Source organism: Aethalodelphis obliquidens, unplaced genomic scaffold (assembly GCF_003676395.1).
Source record: "Aethalodelphis obliquidens isolate GAN/ISIS:26980383/991018 unplaced genomic scaffold, ASM367639v1 scaffold4, whole genome shotgun sequence".
Classification (NCBI taxonomy): domain Eukaryota; kingdom Metazoa; phylum Chordata; class Mammalia; order Artiodactyla; family Delphinidae; genus Aethalodelphis; species Aethalodelphis obliquidens.
Window position 1 is genome coordinate 45,245,811 of NW_020837948.1, and position 22,465 is coordinate 45,268,275.

General features: G+C 39.9%; 2 protein-coding genes and 1 pseudogene across 4 annotated transcripts in view; 2 read left to right on the plus strand and 1 right to left on the minus strand.

Annotated features, from left to right (window-relative positions):
• POLR3G (RNA polymerase III subunit G) overlaps positions 1 to 2,534 on the minus strand; it is a 41,214-nt gene extending 38,680 nt beyond the window's left edge. Inside the window, exon 1 of one of the 3 annotated variants that reach the window (XM_027100638.1) lies at positions 2,425 to 2,534. The gene's annotated coding sequence lies outside the window, so the exon portion shown is untranslated. Of the gene's footprint in view, positions 1 to 2,381 lie in introns of all 3 variants that reach the window. The other 2 variants (XM_027100639.1, XM_027100640.1) reach the window with 2 other exon arrangements.
• A 75-nt stretch (positions 2,535 to 2,609) lies between these two features.
• MBLAC2 (metallo-beta-lactamase domain containing 2) lies at positions 2,610 to 11,278 on the plus strand. Its single transcript, XM_027100637.1, has 2 exons — positions 2,610 to 3,605; positions 10,310 to 11,278. Exons 1-2 carry the CDS (start codon positions 3,152 to 3,154, stop codon positions 10,693 to 10,695), a joined length of 840 nt encoding a protein of 279 aa, XP_026956438.1. The 5' UTR covers positions 2,610 to 3,151; the 3' UTR covers positions 10,696 to 11,278.
• An 8,756-nt stretch (positions 11,279 to 20,034) lies between these two features.
• Positions 20,035 to 21,890, plus strand: LOC113617663 (phosphatidylinositide phosphatase SAC2 pseudogene; annotated as a pseudogene).
• Positions 21,891 to 22,465: the final 575 nt, after the last annotated feature.

Sequence of the window (22,465 nt, forward strand, 5' to 3'; positions counted from 1 at the left end):
TATTGTCCTCCACATCTCACACAGTCTCTCGCACATATTACCTTGGTCAGTAAACATACAAACAGATATAAGCAGGCATGGAAGCTAGGAGAGGCACTGAAAGCCAGGTCACAGTTTCTTTCCTGATGAATAGCACCTAAATTGCCCTAATTAGAAACTAACAGTCATGCTGACCTTGTCTCCACCTCCCTTGATCTCCTCATCTAATAGTAGAAGACTATCAGCTCTGTGTCCCTTCTTATATGTTTGTCTTTCTTCACTTCTGCTTTAGTTCAGGCCTTTACCATCTCTTGCCTGGACCTCTAATACAGAACAAATAAACTTCTCATGGCCAGACTCCCCCTTTCAATCCACTCTCCAGTCATCTCTCTAGAACACAAAACTTGATGTATCACTCTCCTTGACTAACAGAGCTTTGGAGACTAACTTTCCGCTTCTTGCACCTTGCACCTCCCCTTCCCCCCACCCCAGCTCTAACCATTCCCAACTCTGCTACACCAGCTGCTGCATGTCGCGGTTCCTTCTGCTTGGAAGGCCACACCCACGTAAGCAAGCCCCCATCATCATTTAAGATACTATGCAAATGCCACTTCTGACCATTTACTCCATCCGAAACGGAGGTAGGCCTATCTCTTTTCTGTTTCCCAAGTACTACACTGCTTTTATTACCCTTTTAAAAATCATGTTGTAATTGTCAGTTCTTGCCTGTCTCCCCAGTAATTTCTTCAATTATCCATCCTTCTAGTATTTGTTAAGCAACCTCTGGGTCAGACCACCTACATAATGAGAATATAATAGCGAACAAAACAAAATCCCTGGTTTCGTAGTGCTCATAGTCTACTATGGGAAATGGAAAAAAATATACTTTATAGAGTGCCAGGTAGTGATTAGTGCAAGAAAAAATAAAGGCAGGAAACATGGGTGCTATTATGGAAAGAATGGTTGAATAAAGTCCTCCTGTATTTTGTAATATTTGAGCACAAACCTGACAAAGAGAAGGAAAAAGCCAGGCTGAGAACTAGGAAAGGATATATAGGGGAAAGTGTAATACAAGCAGAAGGATCTGTAAGTGTGAAGGCCTCTTTATTTGAAGACTTATTCACCTTTTCCTGCCCCATTACCAACCAGAGCCTGGCAAAAGTCCAATAAAAATTGGGAGAATTATTGCTGAGTTCATGGCCTAGTAAGGATATTACTCCAATTCACCTCTCTTTGCCTAGAGGAAAAATAAAACTGCAGAGAATTCTGTACTTCCCTGTTGAGAACATCCTAACCAACAGTGGTCTTTTAAGGCCAGCTCAAATGCCACTGAACAATCCCTTCCATGCATATTCTCACAGCACCTAGTTTTTACTTCCTCTGGGGTACATATCTCATTTGCTTTACATTGCAAACATTTGTGTACAGTTATTATCTTCCTTCAAATTGTTGGGAACCCAGATCATGACTTTTTTTTTTTTAATTCTGTTTTTTTACACATCTTTTAGCTTGGGACTTGCACATAAGAATAACCCTGAACAGAGTGTCTGGATAAATTCTAACTAGGTTAGGCAAATATTCAGAAAGGCTACATCCTCATCGAAGACTTAAGGATTGTAGGGGAGGAGAACACACCTCTCCTTCTAAGAAGGCTTATTAGCAGCTGCCACAATAAGTGTTTTCCTAATTATCTTTTATAATGCTGTCTCATGGGTCTCTTTATAATTTTTCCTGGCTGAGCAAGGAGGTTAGTCAAGTTCTCAAGGGAATTTCTGAAGCCTAAATGGATGTTTCAACAGTGGGGAGATGCAGGATGGGGACAGGAACCTGGTGTTAATAGTGGGGGTGATTTCTGTGGCTGTTGGGGCCACGCCCAGGCATTATCCACTTTTCCCGTCCTCTCAAGGTGCGGCTGCCTCCACCTTTCCTCAGTTGAGCCTTTTTCCCAACTTTGTTTGCTCTCTTCCAAGAGCGGACAAACAATGCAAAACAAAGGAGGGTAGGGGAACGAATATATAATTTAATTTTTTAGAAGACAGGAAAAATCTTATCAACAACACCTCTCCCCCATGATACAGGGTAAAGTGCTAACAGTTAAGAAAACATACTGAATAGTCTGTCCTTAGCTGCAAGTCTGCGGCAATGACTCGTGTTTGAACCAATCATACCAAAGGAATTGGAAATCTACCATCAGTAAGAGTATAAATTCCATTCTCACTGCAAACAGTCCTAGGAAGTGGAGACTAGGTAAAAATTGGAAGCGACAATTTTAAACGATTGTGAAGGGATTAGGAGAAGGGGACGTAAAGCTATCTCCCAATGCCCCTCAATCCAGAGGCTCTTTAATCTCCACTCCTGACTTCCCCCACCTTCTCCATGTGCCCCTTTAACTCCCCACTTACCCTCTCCAACTCCTCCCAAGCCCTCAATTGCCTCCTCTGTTACCTGCTCACTAAGTCTCGAGGCTTGGAAAACTGTGCAACCGAAGTGCCGGCCGGCAAGGAAGGGGTGCGGACAGAACGTTCCGACGCTCCGGTGCGGGTTCCACCTCTGGAGAAGCACGCTCCGCCCTCCACGCGGCCTCAGAGCCGCGTTCAAACCCAACCAATTAGCCCCACCCACTCCCTAGCTAGGCCCCGCCCTCCTGGCAAAGAGCTTTTTAGCCCTTGGCGGGCGCCGTAGTCGTCCAACCCCCTTGGCCTGACTCTTTCTGCGCCAGCTGGAAGTGCGCAACATAGCGCGCGGTGGGTGGGCTGCCCTGCTCCCTCCCACGCTTAGCTCTCGGCCTCTGCCGTCAGACCCCCAGAGGTGGGAAGAGTTATCACTTTCTGGATCTCTCGTCTACTGCATTGGCCCCTGCATTAACGCTCCCTTGTGCTACGGCCAGTGAGGCTGCGATTGTTCCAGCGCCCCGGTACGAGGAGAGCAGCTCCTGCTCTCTGCGGACCTGGCAGGAGGGTGCGGGCGGACGCTGCAGGCAGAGTCTCCGCGCGTCTTTCCTTCTTCTGGTTCTCCCCGCAACCCTATCCGCATCCCCCGCCCCCTCCTTGCTCTGCGGTTTCTCCCGGGCTGCGGGCAGACCGCTCCATACAGCTGCAGCGCCCGAGTCTGGGCAGCCTGCGGGAGGCACACACGCCCACACCCACTCCGCCTGGCCGCATCCTTGCCCAGCATGTCTGCGCTTGAGTGGTACGCCCACAAGTCCCTGGGCGACGGCGTCTTCTGGATTCAGGAACGCTTCTATGAGTCTGGCAACCGCGCCAACATCTGGCTGGTGCGCGGCTCCGAGCAGGACGTGGTGATCGACACAGGCCTGGGGCTGCGCAGCCTCCCGGAGTACCTGTATTCCTCCGGCCTCTTGCAGGACCGCAGGGCCAAAGAGGATGCGGCGTGCCGGCCACTGTTGGCTGTGGCTACCCACGTGCACTTCGACCACTCCGGCGGCCTCTACCAGTTCGACCGGGTGGCGGTGCACCACGCCGAGGCCGAGGCGCTGGCTCGCGGGGACAACTTTGAGACCGTGACCTGGCTCTCCGACAGTGAGGTGGTGCGGGCGCCGAGCCCGGGCTGGAGGGCCAGGCAGTTCCGAGTGCAAGCGGTGCAGCCCACCCTCATCCTGCAGGATGGTAATGGTCCCTCACGGGCGCGCGTTCTCTCATTAAGGGAAGGGACTGGGGAGAAACTGTCCGAGGGGTGCTTGTTGCACACCTGCTTGGCTGTAAGGTGTCATATCGCAGAAACACTACTTCTGTTTCTCCCTTCCCTGAGTCAAAAGCCCACTCGACCATAGAGTCTGTGGAAGGCCACTGCAGCCTTCCCTACCAGGGACAAGCTCCGGCACCTTGTAGTAATGCTGAGTACTCGACTGAAAGCCGGCCCCACCCCCTAGTCAGTTTCCTGTGTAACGTACGGTATGTAGTAACGCTATAGAGATTTCTGACTAGGATTCCCATTCTTTTCCCGAACACAAGTCTGACATTTCCAGGCACTTTTCTAGCGAAAAGACTCTTAAGGAATGGTGCCTCATGGAGAGTGCATGTCATGTTCTATGCTTTTGAGAACTGCTGACTTCATCGGCCGGGTACGAACAATTCCCACCTGTAGGCTTAGAAAGCCGTTAGAGAGCAGTGGTTCTAATCTGCTCATGCATCTTTATCTTTCAGTTCTTGATGTTGCCTCACAAGAGAAACAGCTTGATTGTGAACATAAAAAGTAGAATGTGTCTGAGTCTTATGACAGCTCTCTATTCTGGTTGAAAGCAAGGCCTGAGAAAGATTAATAAGGAGGCTATTTCCCGTAATGGTGAAGTATGTGGACTAATGCTTAGATAGCCTTGGGCCTCTTTGGCTCTGTGAAAAGCAGGATGGGGTTCAGAAAGAAACTAATGGAATAAAATAGTGTAGGGTTCCAGCCCTTCCAACCTCACACAGTCACTTAAATAATTAAGCCAGTTGGTCACAGCAGTGATATTTGTATATTAATTTCTTTTTTGTTTTTAGAATGCTTCTGTTGATTTTAGCCTCACAACACATTTGAAGTGAGGCTACTGACCCCCAATTAAATGGCTTGTCTAGAGTCCACAGAGCAAGATACAGATAAAAGCTAGGATTGCAACCCAGGCACAATAGATCAAAGCATGCAGATCATACATAAATCCTACCCCATAAATATATTATGGTAATCCTGAGAAGGAGGTGAAACCCTCTTTCCTTTCTATCTTGAAACTCTTTTATTTGCCAAATTAGTTTATTAAACCATTCCCCTACGAGGCAGAAAAATCCAGTTGCTGCAGTACAATAAGTCTCACTTTTATGACCAACCAGTATGACAAATAATGAAGTACTTTACAAAAATGAGTTTATCTTACAGATGAGATCTTGATCACTTGAGGCATAAGAAATAGAAAGCAAGATTCTATACCTCACACCCCACTTAAACAGTCTTTTCATTAAAATTTTAAATCTAAAGATTAAAAAAAACAATGGTTTAGATGGGAGTCTTACATTACCTGACAATTTGAGATGAAAGAAAACTAAATTTACATTAAAGGTACTTTTAATTGCTGTATTTCTTGATGGAATTGATACTTTTAGAGGTAGGATTTCCATGCAGTTGATGGGTATTTAGACTAAATTAACACCCAGCCCCCCCCCAAAAAAGTTTACATTAGTATTTAAAATATATTTAAATTGTCTAAATGAATAAATGACTTTTGATTTATTTACTTTTGCTTCTGTGCCAGAAATAGGAAATGATGAAAGAACGATAGGAATTATTGTTTTATAGATGAAGAATCCACACGGGCTTGAATATCATACCTGAAGTCACATAGTTAGGGAAAGAGCTCGGACTGGAAACCAGGTTTCCTAAATCCCAGTTGATGCTGGAATTACAGGATTTTGGAGTTGCAAGGAACCTGCAAGCTACCTTTGTGGTGCTTTAAGCCTTTGAAAGTGTGAAATGAAAGGTTAATATTTACTAAAAACTTTGAAGGTGGTAATACTGTGTTAAATTAAAAATTGTTTTTCATTAGGAGCTGGATGTCTCACTCTCTCAAGTAGTATCTAATATCCTCTTTTCTCAGGAATATTAATTTCCTGTCTCTTCTGAATGGTGTGGCCTGCTAACTTGATATTATCATAATCCAGGTACCTGGAAGGAAATAGAAAATATTTATATTAAAAACTCATACACAGTTACGTACACACGAACCGTACATACCTAACAGCATGAAGTCTTCATTGTTTTGGTTAGAAAATAAGGAGGCTGAATTCGTTAGCTTATTACATTTCATTTAGTGGATTGATGACCACCTGTCGTGGAGAAGCATAAATCTGTGCAGTGTATCACTAACCCAAAAGCTTACTTGTGTATAAGGGACAAGGAAGACAAGGAGAGGTCATCATCCAGTGCATGCATCATTTTTGATGGAAAAACAACTCACCCTACTAATAGTGAAATCATATCTTCCTATAAGAAGATAGCAATAAACCCTAAACTGATACAGCACATTCTTCTTGAATGGGCACACATCATTCTGCCTGTTTTTCACAATAGGCAGGCATTTTGGCCCCTACTGTACATGTTTAAACAATTTTCCTAGAGTCATCAAGATATTAGAACAGTTGTTTCAGGTAAACTTAAAAATCATTTGGGGAGGTTAAAAACAAAAAATGGATTCCAGAAAGGTAGCAGATTGAACGAACACGTCTAATTTGACTCCCTCTCAAAATCCCACTAAGATTACAGCAGATGCACCATGGTTTGTCTATTTGCTTTATGTATAAATCCACATTGAGGTTCTGTTTTGGATGCTGGAGAGTAAATGTGATGACTGAGTTAGCAGTTTTATCCTATGCCAGCAATAGAAAATTGAGAGCCAATCCAGTTTGCACTGCAGGAGACTTAAAAGGCTCAGGAATTAGCAGTAGCTGGTACCTTAGTTGGGGCAAAGGGAAGAAAACTAAAATAAGTAGAATTGGTTGAAAGCCATTTAAGAAGCTGTTAAAACTCTGAACTCTTCTCCCTAAGTGAATGCTCCTCTCCCCGGAGTTAGTTTGTTTTCTGGCAAGAATAAAGTAAAGGGGTTTCTTTTTTTTTTTTTTTGGCTGCGCCATGCAGCATATGAGATCTTAGTTCCCTCACCAGGGATTGAACCCATCCTGCAGTTGAAGTGAGGAGTCTTAACCACTGGACCACCAGGGAAGTCACAAGCAAAGGGGTTTCTTGATTGAGGGATGCCAAGTACTAATGAGCTCAGGAGTTCAGATGGAAAATAGGGATAAGTGTATGTGTATGTATATATAATTTGCATTTCCCTAATGACTAATGACATTGAGCATCTTTTCAGGTACTTATTTGCTATTCAAATATCTTCTTTGTTTAAGGGTCTATCAAAATCTTTTCTCTTTTTTAAAAATTGAAAAATTGTTTTCTTATTGAGTTGTAAGTGTTCTTTATATATTCTGAATTCAAGTCCTTTATCAGATATACATTTTGCAAGTATTTTCTCCCAGTGTGTGGCCTGCCTTTTCATTTTCTTAATGGTATCTTTTTAAGCAGGGAAGTTTATAACTTGGATGAAGTCCAATTAGTCTATTTTCCTTATGTTTTATGCTTTTTGTGTCATATCTAAGAGCTCTATGACTAGCCCAAGATCACAAAGATTTTCTTCTGTTTTTTTTTTTTGCTGGAAGCTCTCACATTTAGGATTATGATCCATTTTGAGTTAATTTTTGTTAATATTGTGAAGTAAGTGTTGAGAGGTGCCTATTGTTTATTTGCATATATATATATCTCCAAAGTATTCCACTCTAATTTGTTGAGGAGACTATCCTTTTACCCAGTAAATTATATTAGTTGATACTTTTGTCAAAAATCCACTGACCATGGGCTTCCCTGGTGGCGCAGTGGTTGAGAGTCCGCCTGCCGATGCAGGGGACACGGGTTCGTGCCCTGGTCTGGGAATATCCCACATGCTGCGGAGTGGCTGGGCCCGTGAGCCATGGCCGCTGAGCCTGCGCGTCTGGAGCCTGTGCTCTGCAATGGGAGAGGCCACAACAGTGAGAGGCCTGCGCACCGCAAAAAAACACTGACCATATATGTGAGTGTTTTCTTCTGGACTCTAGTCTCTTTCAATGATTATGTCTATCATTTAGCCAGCACCACACTCTCCTGATTATTGCAACTTTGTTATAACTCTTGAAATTGGAAAAGTCCTCCAACTTTATACCTCTATTTCAAAATTGTTTTGGCTATTCTAGGTCATTTGCATTTCCATATAAATTTCAGAGCCAGATTTTCAATTTCTGTAAAAAAGCATGTCAAGGTTTTGATTGAGATTCTTGAATCTATAGATCTACACTGACCATTAAAGTAGTCACTAGCCACATGTAGCTATCTAATACAAATTTAAATTAATTAAGATTGATTAAAATTAAAAATTTAGTTCCTTGTTGCACTAGCTTTATTTCAAGAACCATTAGCTACACATAGCTGGTGGCTACCATATTGGACAATGTTGATACAGATAATGTTGTTCCATTATCCTAGAAAGTACTATTAGACAGTGCAGTTATAAGAAAAACTGGATTTAATTACCATCCTAACAGCTTTGAGTCTTCCAATCAATGGATATGGCACGTTTCTCCTTTTGCTTAGATCCTCTTTAATTTCTCTTGAAAATGTTTCTGTAGTTTTCAGTGTACAAATATAACAAAACACCTTTTTCATGTGCAATTGAAAAGAATGTGTACTTCACTGTTTTGGTGTAAACTATTTTATATATGTCAGTTAGGTCAAGCTGGTTGATAGTGTTGTTCAGGTCTTCTGTATCCTTACTGATTTTCAATCTACTTGTATTATGAATTATTCAGAGAGGACTATTCAAATCTCTAAGCACAGTTGTTGAACTGTTTATTCTTATTTTAATTATGTCAGTTTTTATTTGAAGAAGTTTTAGTCTCTATTTTAGGTACATATGCATTTAGAATTTTTTTTCATGTATTGACCTAATGTATAGCCTCATAAAATGTACCTCTTTCCTCTAGTAATATTCTTATATAAAAAACCATTTTGTCTGACAGTATTGCCACTCTAGTTCTCTTATTGTTAATATATTTTTTAAAATTAATTTATTTATTTTTGGCTGCGTTGGGTCTTCATTGCTGCACGCGGGTTTTCTCTAGTTGTGGCTAGCAGGGGCTACTCTTTTTTTTTTTTTTTTTTTTTTTATGGTACGCGGGCCTCTCACAGTTTCGGCCTCTTCCGTTGCGGAGCACAGGCTCCGGACGCGCAGGCTCAGCGGCCATGGCTCACGGGCCCAGCCGCTCCGCGGCATGTGGGATCTTCCCGGACCGGGGCATGAACCCGTGTCCCCTGCATTGGCAGGCGGACTCTCAACCACTGCACCACCAGGAAAGCCCAGGGGCTACTCTTAGTTGCAGTGCACTTCTTCATTGTGGTGTCTTCTCTTGTTGCAGAGCTTGGGCTCTAGGCACGCGGGCTTCAGTAGTTGTGGCGTGTGGGCTCAGTAGTTGTGGCACACAGGCTTAGTTGCTCCATAGCATGTGGGATCTTCCTGGACCAGGGCTCAAACCCGTGTCCCCTGCATTAAGTTAAGGCGGATTCTTAACCACTGCACCACCAGAGAAGCCCTTATTGTTAATATTTATATGGTATAATTTTTCAAACTATTTTTGTCTTTGATTTTATAGTTCCTCTCCTGTAGACTGCATACATATCTCACTTTTTAATCTAGACTGACAATCTCTGCCTTTGATTAGAGTGTTTATCCCTTTCATATTTAATATAATTATTGATATGGCTGTATTTAGGTCTGCCATTTTGTTATCTGTTTTCTATGTCTCATTTCTTGTTTATGTCTTTGTTTTTCCTTTATTTTCTTCTTTTATGTTAACAATTCCTGATTATTACACCATTTTAATTTCACTATTAATTTTAGCTATATTTCTTTGATTTTTTTCTGTATATGTTTGCACTAGAGATAACAATATGAATATTTTAACTTATTATGATTTACCTAAGTTAGTACTGATTTAAATCCAGTAAAACAGCAATTTGTATTCATATAGCTCAGTTTCCTCCCCACTGTCAAATAACTGAGAAGAGTGTGAGATTTTACCGTACTTGCAGGTTAGTAAGTTAGCTTGCCCCAGTTTCATGGATTCTGACAGAAGACATGAGGTTCCTGGGTCAGAGACTAAGAACAGTTTATTACAGCAATACCAGTAGCCAGAGCATCATCATTTGTACCGATTCCTCAGGTCTTAATTTCCACAGAGTGACAAAACAAAGGGCAAAAATATAATACTGTTCACTAGAGCACCATTCATGAATTGTGTCACCAGATACTAGTACAATGGATATTCTGAAAAATGAGGTTTTTGGTCAAATAAATTTGAGAAACTATACAGCCACATCTCCCTTGTGTATATCCACAATGTACGTTAGCGTATTAAATGTACATTAGCATATCTTGCAGAAAAGAAAGCTGCTTAATTTTCTTTGAAGGGTTTTCAAAATTATTTGACCACAGAATCTTCTTTTCTTCTTTTCTTTTATATATTATAACAACCAGCAGAAATTGTGTTTCACTGTTTACTTTGGCAAACACTGGTCTAGCAAACAACAGAAGTGAAATATAGGCAACTTATTTTAAATCATCAATAAGAAGTAGGTATTTTTAAAATAAAACTAAAATAAGTTCATCCTTCCCAACATCTTTGAAACTGTTGTGTTCTTCTATTCTTTAAGCGATTGAAGTCAAATATATAACATGTTTATCTGTAAATTCTGTTTCCATTTTTAGGGGATGTGATCAACCTTGGTGACAGACAGCTCACTGTTATGCACATGCCTGGTCATTCTAGGGGCAGTATTTGCTTACATGACAAAGACCGAAAGATTCTCTTCAGTGGAGACGTCGTGTATGATGGATCACTGATTGACTGGCTCCCATACAGCAGGATAAGTGACTATGTTGGAACCTGTGAACGTCTGATAGAATTAGTGGACAGAGGTCTGGTAGAGAAGGTGCTTCCTGGGCACTTCAATACCTTTGGTGCTGAAAGGCTTTTTCGATTGGCTTCTAACTATATTTCAAAAGCTGGGATATGTCACAAAGTTTCTACTTTTGCCATGCGATCTCTTGCAAGTTTAGCCCTACGTGTAACAAATTCTAGGACCTCGCCCTAGTATTTAATTCTATAAATTAATACAATTAATTCTGTGTTGTTTAAAATAGTGAGCATTTTAAGAAATGCTTTTTTACTACTATTATGTATTAGAGAAAAAAAGGTTGAGAATGAATAAGCCAAAAATGGAACTTCTTAAATTTTTTTCTTTTTTCCAAATAAGAAACCACTTAAATAAGATTATAATTTGCCAAAGCTTGTAATTTGCCATCATTCTGTAATATTTGTTCTAGAAATGATATAGAGGTATATGGGGAAGCAAGGAGGCATTTTGCAGTAAGAAAAAGAACTACCTTGCGTCTCATTTCTCTCATTTTATTTCCTAGATGACCTAGAAAAAAGAGCATAAAGAGTTTTATGTTTATACTCTGAACTTGATATTTTTAATATATTATTTGAAGATAAAGGTTTTGGGGTTTAAAGTACATTAGAACTCAAAACTTAAACTAACATTTAGAATGACAGCTAAAACAATCCATTGTTACGGTACAGAATTTTTTTTTTTTTTTGCCTCTCACTGTTGTGGCCTCTCCCGTTGCGGAGCACAGGCTCCGGACGCATAGGCTCAGCGGCCATGGCTTACAGGCCCAGCCGCTCCGCGGCATGTGGGATCCTCCTGGACTGGGGCACAAACCTGTGTCCCCTGCATCGGCAGGCGGACTCTCAACCACTGCGCCACCAGGGAAGCCCCTATGGTACAGAATTTTTATGCTTCATTTTATTTATTCTTAATGTAATTATAGTGTACATTATGTGTTATGTAATTTTACGTACAAAAAGTACAATGAATTTTGTTTTATTGTGAAGCTTTAAATATAAATTGCAGAGTGCTTCAGTAAAAAGAAACTACTATATATTGTTGTTTGTTATTATGTAAGTGTAATACTTTCAATTGTAAAAGTGAAATTCAAATGTCTGTAATCTAACTATAAATTGTCAGATTTCTCAAAAGGACACTGTCAGGGAAATTTGAAAATATACACATTAAGAGTAATTTTAAAATTATATCCTATTTTAATAATAACAGCTATAATAAACAAAATTTTTCTTTTTAAATAGCAGCTTTAGTATATGTGTCATATTTTATAGTACCAAACAACATCCTAATATAAACCATTCTTTTACTTAACATAACATACATATTTGCCACGGAAGGCTTTTCAAATCAATTGCAAAATGTGCATTAGATATTGACTTAGAGTGAATTGCCTTTTTTATCCTGATTCACAACACCTATTCCTGTTCAGTATTCTTTGTCTTGAATGAAAAGAAGTCTACATTTATAAAGATATAGGAAAGATTATCCCACTATTTAGTAAAATGTTTTAGTTTGGTACTCTTAATAATTTATTGAAAAGCCTTTTGGAATATTTCATGAGGGTTTTTTAAACAGTTTTTTCACTGCCTTTTTATTATTGACATAGCCTAAACCAAACTCAGATAGCTTTGGAAATCAGATTTTTTAGTATTAAGAAGGTCCAGCAATTTTGATTTCTGAAAAAATATGAAACTTTTCCTACCCAACACCCCACTCAGGTTCTTTAGTCTTTTATTCATTCAACACACACACACGCCCCCCACATGCATACACACAGTCACATACATACATGCATACATTGTGCTAAACACTGTGGAAGCTTAAAAAGTCAGAGACTATATCCTAGCTGGAAGTAGAAGACAAACAAAACTTGAATAATAGTATATGCAGGTTGAAGTTAATACAAATTACACATGAGTGTCAGGGACATAAATGGAGGGGTGTGAAGTTTGGTTAGGGAAAGGTTCCTGGAGGAGGAGTTTTTGAGTCAGATTTGGAAGGATGATTTGTTGGGTGGTGAGGGTAGAAAACAAGAATGGGGTTATTTCTGCATCCTCAGTGCTAAGAATAGGGATGGAAGTATTGCTGTCTAGAGTAGGCTATTCCTTGTGTCAATTCAATTTTCCGGTGTCTTAGATCTTCTAAACACCAAGCATTTAGCATGAGAAAGATGGGTCTGTGATTGTATATATAAGAATCATCCTTATGACAGACAAACTGTACTGCCACATGCCACAAAATGAACTTACTTAAAATCAGCAAGGAAGCCATGGTTGTTGAAATGAAGAATATCATGGGAATTTCTCTCTGACAGTCATTCAAGGCAGTAGGTCTGTTTTAATTGATAGTGTAACATCAAGAACATAGATTTGGTTCAGGGCAACTACAAACTATATCACTTAATGAGCCTTAAATATAGCCATTATTTTTATATCAATAGCACAAGAGAAAACCAAAAGTCCTTAACCATTGACCATTTTATCATATTTTAGGACTTTTTAAAAAAATCAGGTTATAGTAGGCACTAAGTTTTATTGAAAAATATTTAAACCTGATGAAGGCTTTCCTTATTTCTTAAAAGTGCGATTTTTTCAAAGCACATTGCACATTGATTTTATTTTTAAATTTCCCAGTTTTTTTTCCTGGTTTTTCAAATTGTACCAAAACATAAGACTGTGATATTTTGCTATGGCTTCAATGTGGGTAAATTAGGGAAAGGATGTATCATTCATTTAGTGCCCATGCTATGCATTTTAAAATAGGCATTATTTAATTTAATCCTGGCCCCAGTGCCAAGAAGTAATTGACCAGCCTAACACGACTTTGGACAAAGCTGGTAACTCAACACAGGTCTGTCTGCCTCCCAAGCTGAGCTCTTTCTCTTATACCTGCACAATAACATAAAACTGGCAAAGTGTATTTTTACTTCTCAAGATGCCACATGTGCCAAGAATAAATCAAGTGATGTTAAAGCATAATAGCATATTTTAAAGAAGCTTTGAAAATATATATTTTCACCCTGACAGTGACCCTTGTTGTAATTTATGGTTTGGGGAAATAATATTATGTAAGTATAATTCAAAGTTGTCAAAACCTAAGACATTTAGAAATAATTTTTATTATTCATTTTGTTAATAACTTAATTTTTGGAAATTCAGTTCCCTTATTTGGTGTTTCCTTTTAACTGAGAAGTCTAAAACAAACAAAACCTTGTGTGTTATCCTGATATAGTTGAATAAATGAATATGTGTCGTTGTTCTTATATGGATAGTAATATGAATGTGACATGCACAAATTGTCCTCTTATAATTTTCAGATAAGTGTAAGTAAACATTTATGTGATAACTATTAAAGTGGACATTTTATTTCAATCTATAGTTGGTATTTTTTATAATGTTAGCAAATTTCCATTTAATGTCTTGCAAGGTTATTTTCTATGTGAAGTGCAGTTTTGAAAAGCTTGTAATAAATAAGCTGTAAATCCCTAGGCAAGGATAGAGAACCCAGAAACTGAATAATACCTGTATAAGCCTTAAGTAGTTAATACATATAGCATTTCAAATAAATGGATAAAAGAGGGACTATTTAATATATATTTCAATTGTTGATGTGGGAAAAAAGGCCCCTGCCATCATAAAAATAAATTCCAAATGGATTAAACATCTAAATGTAAAAAGCAGAATCACATGTGTATTGAAAGAAAATTTTAATCATGTTTAAGACATTAGGATAAGGAAGATCTTTTCTATATAGAAACAAAAAGCAAAACTATATCAAAATTTAAAATGTCTTAGAACTCGGATGTCATAATGAAAGTTAAAGAGGGAGAGAAATTTAAAAATATTCCTAACTTGTGTAACAGAAAAAAAATTTAAAACAAATACAAAGCATGCCTACAAATCAACAAGAAAAAGGTAAACTAATGTATGGGAGGAAAAACCTTTCCTTTACCCTCTTAGATTCTGAGGCTGGGCCTGAGAATTAAACTTACAAAAGAGATTAACAGGAGCAAAGCATACAAATTTTTTTTGACGTTAATATTTTTACATGTACACAGAGGTTAATATATATGAAATATAAACCCAAAGGAATGGATAGGCTTGAGCGCATGTATACCATTTTAGCAAAGAATGACAAACTGGAGAATGAAGAGACAGGAAAAAGGGGCTTGAGCTAGGGTTGGTAAATTGTGGAAACTAGTGAAATACAACTTTTTTTTGTTTTTAATTTTTGGCTGTGTCAGGTCTTTGCTGCTCGCGGGCTTTCTCTAGTTGTGGCGAGCGGGGGCTACTCTTCGTTGCACTGCTAGGGCTTCTCCTTGCGGTGGCTTCTCATTGCAGAGCGTGGGCTCTAGGTGTGCGGGCTTCAGTAGTTCTGGCATGTGGGCTCAGTAGTTGTGGCTCGCAGGCTCTAGAGCGCAGGCTCAGTAGTTGTGGCGCACGGGCTTAGTTGCTCCACAGCATGTGGGATTTTCCTGGACCAGGGATCAAACCCGTGTCCCCTGCATTGGCAGGCAGATTCTTAACCACTGTGCCACCAGGGAAGTCCCAGGGTTATTTTAATGGATTTTTTTATACAGATTAATCTTGATGTTGGATCCCTATCTCCAGTGATAAGAATGTTCTCCTCGTCCTCGTATAGGGAGGGCATCTTTCTCAAGGGAAATTTTATGCCCTGCTTTGGGTAGTAAGGGGGAAGTCAGAGAGCCTTTCCTGTATTTGCTTTTTCTCAATTGCCTTCAGCTTAATCAGCATGCCACAGTGATATTTTGGGATGGCATGTTCTGATACCCTTCACTACCTATTAGAAAAATGGGTAAATTATATAAACAGGTTATTCACAGAAGAGGAAATACAAAAGGCTAATAAACATAAAATTATCCTGAACCTCACTAGTAATCAGGGAAATGCAAATTTAAGCAATGAGATAGTTTAATCAGATTCAGAAATGTGGAGGATATGGAGTGTTGGCAAGGGTAAGGTAAGTGGATATTTTCATGCTGTGCTGCTAGGAGTGTAAAGTCCTCCAGCCATTTTGGGGGGCAATTTTGGAGTGTGATATGGCACATTCTGATTTTGGGTTAAGAATGGCAGGTATAGCACACCTTAACTTTTGCCCCTTTCCGAAACTCAGTAAAATGACAAGAAAGACTTTTTTTTTTTTTTTTCCAAGCAGCATAAATAAGAACAGCAAGAATGTAAAGGACCAAACAGCATCAACATTTTGGACATTGGAAAGCTGATAGAGAAACAAAAACTAATTTGGCAAACACAAGAAGGCTGAAAACAGGAATGTGGAAAGCAAAGAAGCAATCCTTTCCAACACAACTCCCCCTAAAAAGGCTTAGAAATTGATAGTAGCAGGTACCTCTAGGACTTGGAGTGAAAGTCTTTTTGCTTCAAAGTTTGTTTGCAATTTAAATCAAATCCCCCCTAATTCTATACTACTAAGCAATTTCCTCTCCCCCCACCTCAAGGAAGATTGGAGGCTAGTTTAGATTTACCATGAAATTAAGTAATCTTTAGGTCCAGAGCCTAGCACTGTCATGGGTCCCTTCCAAGGCCCTGGGAGGGGCCCAAGAAATGTGTTCAAATGGGTCATTTTTTGGTTGGTTTTAATTTTTTTAACTAAGTTATTTTTTATTCTCTGTCTCAAAGCCTCCAAATTTCATGAGTTTCAGACACTGCAAAACTGGGATCTGCTGCTGACTAGAGGATTATTATGTGAGGAGGATAAAATAGGATCTCTACTCAAAAGAAACTAGACATTGTTAAGCCAGGGTCCTATGCTAAAAAGAGAGGGATTTAGCAAAGCTTTATGTACAGTGAAGTTTGTATACTAAAAGTTCACATTCCCAGACTCCTCTAACCTAGTTTAAAGAATGCTGGCAACCAAGATTTACCCTCTAGGCAGTAGATTTTAAAAGCCGTTTCTTAAAAATTTGACTCCCCAAAGAAAAGACCTAATGATACTGAATCTAGAGTCCCCAAAGAAAGGTTCCTGTGAGATTACCCTACAATGCAGTGCACAATTGCTGAGCCTCCTTTCCTTAGCACCTTCACACATGGAAGTGTAAAGTCTTCTACTCTTAAGTTTAAATATATACACCAAGAGCCAGCATCTTATGGAAAACTAAAAGAATAAACTAAAAGAATAAACTAAAAGAATAAAACTAAAAGAAATAAGTGGAAAAAAAAGCCCTCTTAAAGTAGTAAGAGAATTTAACAAAGTAGCAGGATATAAAATTCACATAAAAAATATACAGTCTTCACCAAAGAAGATATACAGATGGCAAATAAGCATATGAAAAGATGCTCCATATCATATGTCATCAGGGAAGTGCAAATAAAAGTGAGATATCACTACAGACCTACTGGGATGGCCAAAATCCAGGACACTGACAACACCAAATGGTGGTGAGAATGTGGAGCAACAGGAACTCATTCATTGCTGGTGAGAATGCAAAATGATACAGCCACTTTGGAAGAATGTTGGCACATTCTTACAAGACATATTCTTACCAAATGATCTGATTGTGCTCCTTGGTATTTACCCAAATGAAGTAAAGATGCATGGCCACACAAAAATCTGCACATGGATGTTTATAGCAGCTTTATTCATAATTGCCAAATCTTGGAATCAAACAAGATGTCCTTCAGTAGATGAATGGATAAACTGTGGTACATCTAGACAATAGCATATTATTTGGTGCTAAAAAAGAAATCAGCTATTTGGGAGTGGCCAAGATGTCAGAGTAGGTAAATCCTGAGCTCACCTCCTCCCATAGGCACACCAAAATTACAACTAGATTATCTACAGAGCAACTATTGATGAGAAGGACCAGCAAACTAGCAGAAAAAATATACAACTAAAAATGTAAAGAAGGAACCACAGTGAGACAGGTAGGAGGGGCAGAAATGTCGTATAATTAATACCTGTACCCACCAGTGGGCGATTCACAAATAGGAGAATAATTACAACTGCAGAGTTTTTCTTCAAAGAGTGAGGGATCTGAGCCCTGCATTGGGCTTCTCAACCCAGGGCTTCTGCACTAGGAAGACAAGCCCTCAGAATGTTTGGCTTTGAAGGCCAGCAGAGTTTACTTTTGGGAGACCCTTTTGGGAAATAGAGACTCCACTCTTAAAGGGCACACACAAAATCTCACATGCTTTGGGACCCAAGGCAGAAGCAGTATTTGAAAGGAGCCTGGGTCCAGACCTCCCTGCTGATCTTGGAGAGCCTCCTGGAGAGAAAGGAGGCAATGGGAGATCCCATTGGGACAGACACTGACTGCAGCCATTTGGGGGAGTCATTCTACCATGAGGACACATGTGTTGGCAAGATGAACTTAATAGATGTATATAGAACATTCCATCCAAAAGCAGCAGCACCTACTGCTGCTTTTCAAGTGCACATGGGACATGCTCCAGGATAGATCACATGCCAGGCCACAAAACAAATCACAGTAAGTATAAGAAAACGGAAATATCAAGCACCTTTTCCAACCACAATGCTATGAGACTAGAAATCAACTGTAAGAAAAAAAAACTGCAAAAAATACAAACATGTGGAGGCTAAATAATATGCTGCTAAACAACTAATGGATCACGTGATGAAATCAAAGAGGAAATCAAATAATACCTGGAGGGACTTCCTTGGTGGTGCCGTGGTTAAGAATCTACCTGCCATTGCAGGGGACACAGGTTTGAGCCCTGGTCCAGGAAGTTCCCACGTGCCGTGGAGCAACTAAGCCCGTGTGCCAAAACTATTGAGCCTGCGCTCTAGAGCCCACGAGCCACAACTATGGCGCCTGTGTGCCACAACTACTGAAGCCTGTGTGCCTAGAGACTGTGCTCCACAACCAGAGAAGCCACCGCAATGAGAAGCACACACACTGCAACAAAGAGTAGCCCCTGCTCGCCGCAACTAGAGAAAGCCTGTGTGAAGCCACGAAGACCGAACACAGCCAAAACTTAAAATAAAAAAATTTTAAAAATACCTGGAGACAAATGAAAAAGCAGTTCTAAAAGGAAAGTTTATAGCCATGCAAACCTACATTAGGAAATAGGAAATATCTCAAGTAAACAACCTAACCTTATATCTAAAGGAACTAAAAGAAGGAGAATAAACAAAACCCAAAGTTATTAGATAGAAAGAAATCATAAAGAACAGAGCAGAAATAAATGAAATAGAGACTAAAAAAAAAATAGAAAAGATCAAAGAAACAAAGATCTAGTTCTTGAAGAGATAAACAAAATTGACAAATCTTTAGCCAGACTCATCCACAAGAAAAGAGAGAGGGCCCAAATCAATAAAATCAGAAATGAAAAAGGAGAAGTTACAACTGACACTACAGAAACATAATGGATCATAAGAGATTACTACAAACAGCTACACAGCAATAAAATGAAAAACCTAGAAGAAATGTACAATCTCCCAATATTGAACCAGGAAGAAACAGAAAATACGAACAGACCAGTAATGAAATTGAATTAGTAACAAAAAAAAATCCCAACAAACAAATGCCAACACCAGATGGCTTCACAGGTGAATTCTACCAAACATTTAGAGATAAGTTAACACCTATCCTTCTCAAACTATTCCAAAAAATTGCAGAAGAAGGTACCCTTCTGCACTCAATCCACGAGGTCAGCATCACCCTGATACCAAAATCAGAGAGAGAATGTCAAACAGAGAAAGGCAAATACTGTATAATTTCACTCATATGTGGAATCTTAAAAAACAAAATAGGCAGTCGCTGCAGGTGTTAGCTCTGGTGCAGGCAGCTCTGACTGAGCTTCCACTCGTGGACGGACCGACGGACTGACGAGGTGCCGCGCTCCCACCGGCCTCCTCCGACCGCCCAGCGGCAGGCGACCGCCCTGGGCGATGCAGCCGGCAACGCTGCAGAGCCCAAGCCCGAAGGCGGCCGCCTGGCGATGACTTTTCAAGATTTTTCTCCTTTTTGCAGGACTTCTGGTTAAAGTTCCCGTGGGGTTGTATTCTTCCTGAAAATTACTGCTTTTCCAAAGCCTCCTGTTAATGTCCCCTGAGGACAGTGGCTTTTGCGCGACCATTGTCGCGGTGGTGGGCCTGCATGTGGTGCTGGCGGGGTTCGTGTTCATCGTGTGGAAGGAGGGGATGCCTGAATGGCGGGAAGAGAAAAACGAGCAGCGCAGCCCTTGCTTCCAAAGCTGCAGGCGTGGGGGGCCGGGAAGTCCTGAAAGGGGTTTTCTTGTCCGTGTTTAAAAAGAAAAAGTGTGGGGTTTTTTTTTTTTTTTTTCTGTTTAAGAGGGGAGGGAAATTAAGTATTTACTGCAGCTTACACTGGTAGAAATGCGGGCGCGGGGAGGGCTGACATTTTTCTCCACTGCCTGTTAAGGTGCCAAGTGCTTTTCGTTCTGGACATAATGCTTTTGACCGAGATCATGTCTGACTAATGTAAATATTAGTGTCAGAATAGAAGCTAAGATAAAGTAACACTAATTAGTAGGTTTAGAATTTATTTCATATTAAAATACGTGTCGTGATGTAATTTTTCTGGCTTGGCTCGAGTGACAGTTTTAAGGGTGCACCCTCATTGATGCTGCTCGCAGAGACGTGGATGTGTTGTTACTGCTTTCCAACTCTGCCTACTACGTGGCCTATTATGATGATGAAGTTGACAAAGTAAACCAGTATCAACGACTAAGTCTAGAAGACCTGGAAAAAAATTGAAATAGGTCCTGAACCCACTCTTTTTGGTAAGGCAGAGTTCTGCTGCGTGCGACTGCACTACAGATATAAAGAAGCAAGTGGCTATTCCCTAACCCTGAGAGCTGTAATGCTCAATGCAGAAGAGGATGGAAAAGATACCCTTCAGTGCATTGCAGAGATGCTGCAGATCACCAAGGAAGCCATGGGATTAGATGTACCTATAATAGAGAAAAAGCTTGAGAGGAAGAGCAGTAAACCTCATGAAGACATCATTGGCACCAGATCTCAAAACCAAGGCTCTTTGGCCCAGGGGAAAATTTTTTAATGAGCAAATTTTCATCTCTAAATCAAAAAGTGAAACAGACCAAATCCAATGTAAATATTGTCATTCTACGAAAGCTAGGAAACTTTACAAAACCTGAAATGAAAGTTAACTTTCTGAAACCAAACTTAAAAGTAAATCTTTGGAAATCAGATAGTAGTCTTGAAACCATGGAAAACACTAGTGTGATGGATAATGAAGCCCAGGCTGAGTCAGACGGGGAAATGTGTTCAGATAATGACTCATACCACTCTGATGAATTCCTTACAAATTCCAAGTCTGATGAAGACAGGCAGCTAGCAAACTCTTTAGAGAATGTAGGGCCAGTAGACTATGTTCTTCCTAGTTGTGGTATTATTGCTTCAATACCTCGATTAGGCGGTCCATCCCAGTCTATTAGCAGCACTGATATTAGCGTTCATGTTCCTTCAGAGGTTACGCTTGCTCATGAAAGTGGGCTTGGAAAAGGCTATGCGTCTTCTTTGAAGAAAAGTCCTTCTGCTGACGACATACACACATTGACTGGCTTTACCTAGCCTGTGGATATTTATTGCCACAGATTTGTTCAAGATGCATAAAACAAGATGACCCAGCTGTCAGAAACCAGGTCTGTTTCTTAGCAGGCTAGTGAGGAAGGAAATCAAATGACCAATCGAGTTTCTAACGAAGAAACTCACTTTGAATCAACGGAACAGATACCTTCTCGACCATCTCAATTAGATGTGTCTTTTTCTGCAGCAGGCCCACATCTTTTGTCAGTCGAACCAGTGCATTCAATTGTATCTCAAAAGACCCCCAGCTCCGAATCTGGCACACCTGAACTTGAGAGAAGGCTTCACGTAACTCCTTCTCCTTCAGAGGGCTGTAGCAGCAGAGCAGTCTCTCCCTTTGCAAAGATTCGAAGTTGCATGGTCCAGGTTGCTAATATTACCCAAGCTGGATTAACCCAGGGGATAAACTTTGCAGTGGCAAAGGTTCAGAAGAACGCTGCAGAACCCGAAGTAGTTAATGAAGTCCCGCAGAATGAACTTAAAAATATGTTTACTCAATGCCGGACACGAATAATTCAGATTTAGTGTTTAGCCACACAGAATCATGTGGCTTTTATTTAATCCAAAAAAAAAGGAGGAGTCATATAACCTGTACTGTCTTTGAATCTACGGATCCCAAAATCTAATTATGTTTATTTGGAAAGGTTTTAAAAAGAGACTGAACCTGAGCAGATTTCCAAATTTGAGAGCTAGGACAATGGAAGTGCATCACCCTAGAATGTGTAGACCTAAATAGGTTATACACTACAGAGCAGTTTGTCTCTCTTAAAGTAATTCAAGAATACATTGCTTTGGGACATAATGACCTGAATCTTTTTTGGAGTGGGGTGGGTGGGTAGAATGTATGAAGTAGACACAAAGGGTGGACATGGATCCATTTAGGTGAATAGCATTTTTCATAATTTGTTTTTTTCTGTTTGTCAGTTAATTTCTGTGTGTTTCCTCTACAAGGTAAATACTTAGTTTTTAGTGACTTCAAAGTGTTACTAGTATGGAGAAGCACTTTAATATAAAAACTATCGGTTTAGTTTTTGATGGCTTAACCATTCCCTATAAAGAGTTAATTGAGGGCTAATGGCACTACAGTCAAGAAATGAATGTCCATTTGATCCTGATCTTCCCTACATTCTACCTAAACAAATTTAAAATACTGCTACCTTGTACACCCCAAAGTCTAGGAGCATTAAGACTTGCCAGTCATAAAACCTGAGATGTGAATAGCAGCACCTATTAATTTTGCTCTATTTTCAGAAATGTTAAGAATGTATACATATTGGATACTGGTAATGCATTCCATAACATCCTGTGTAGATGAGCACAACTATCGAAAATTTAGTCTGAAGCACAATTGTACTAAAATTTTAGGTTTTATGACTGTAACCTT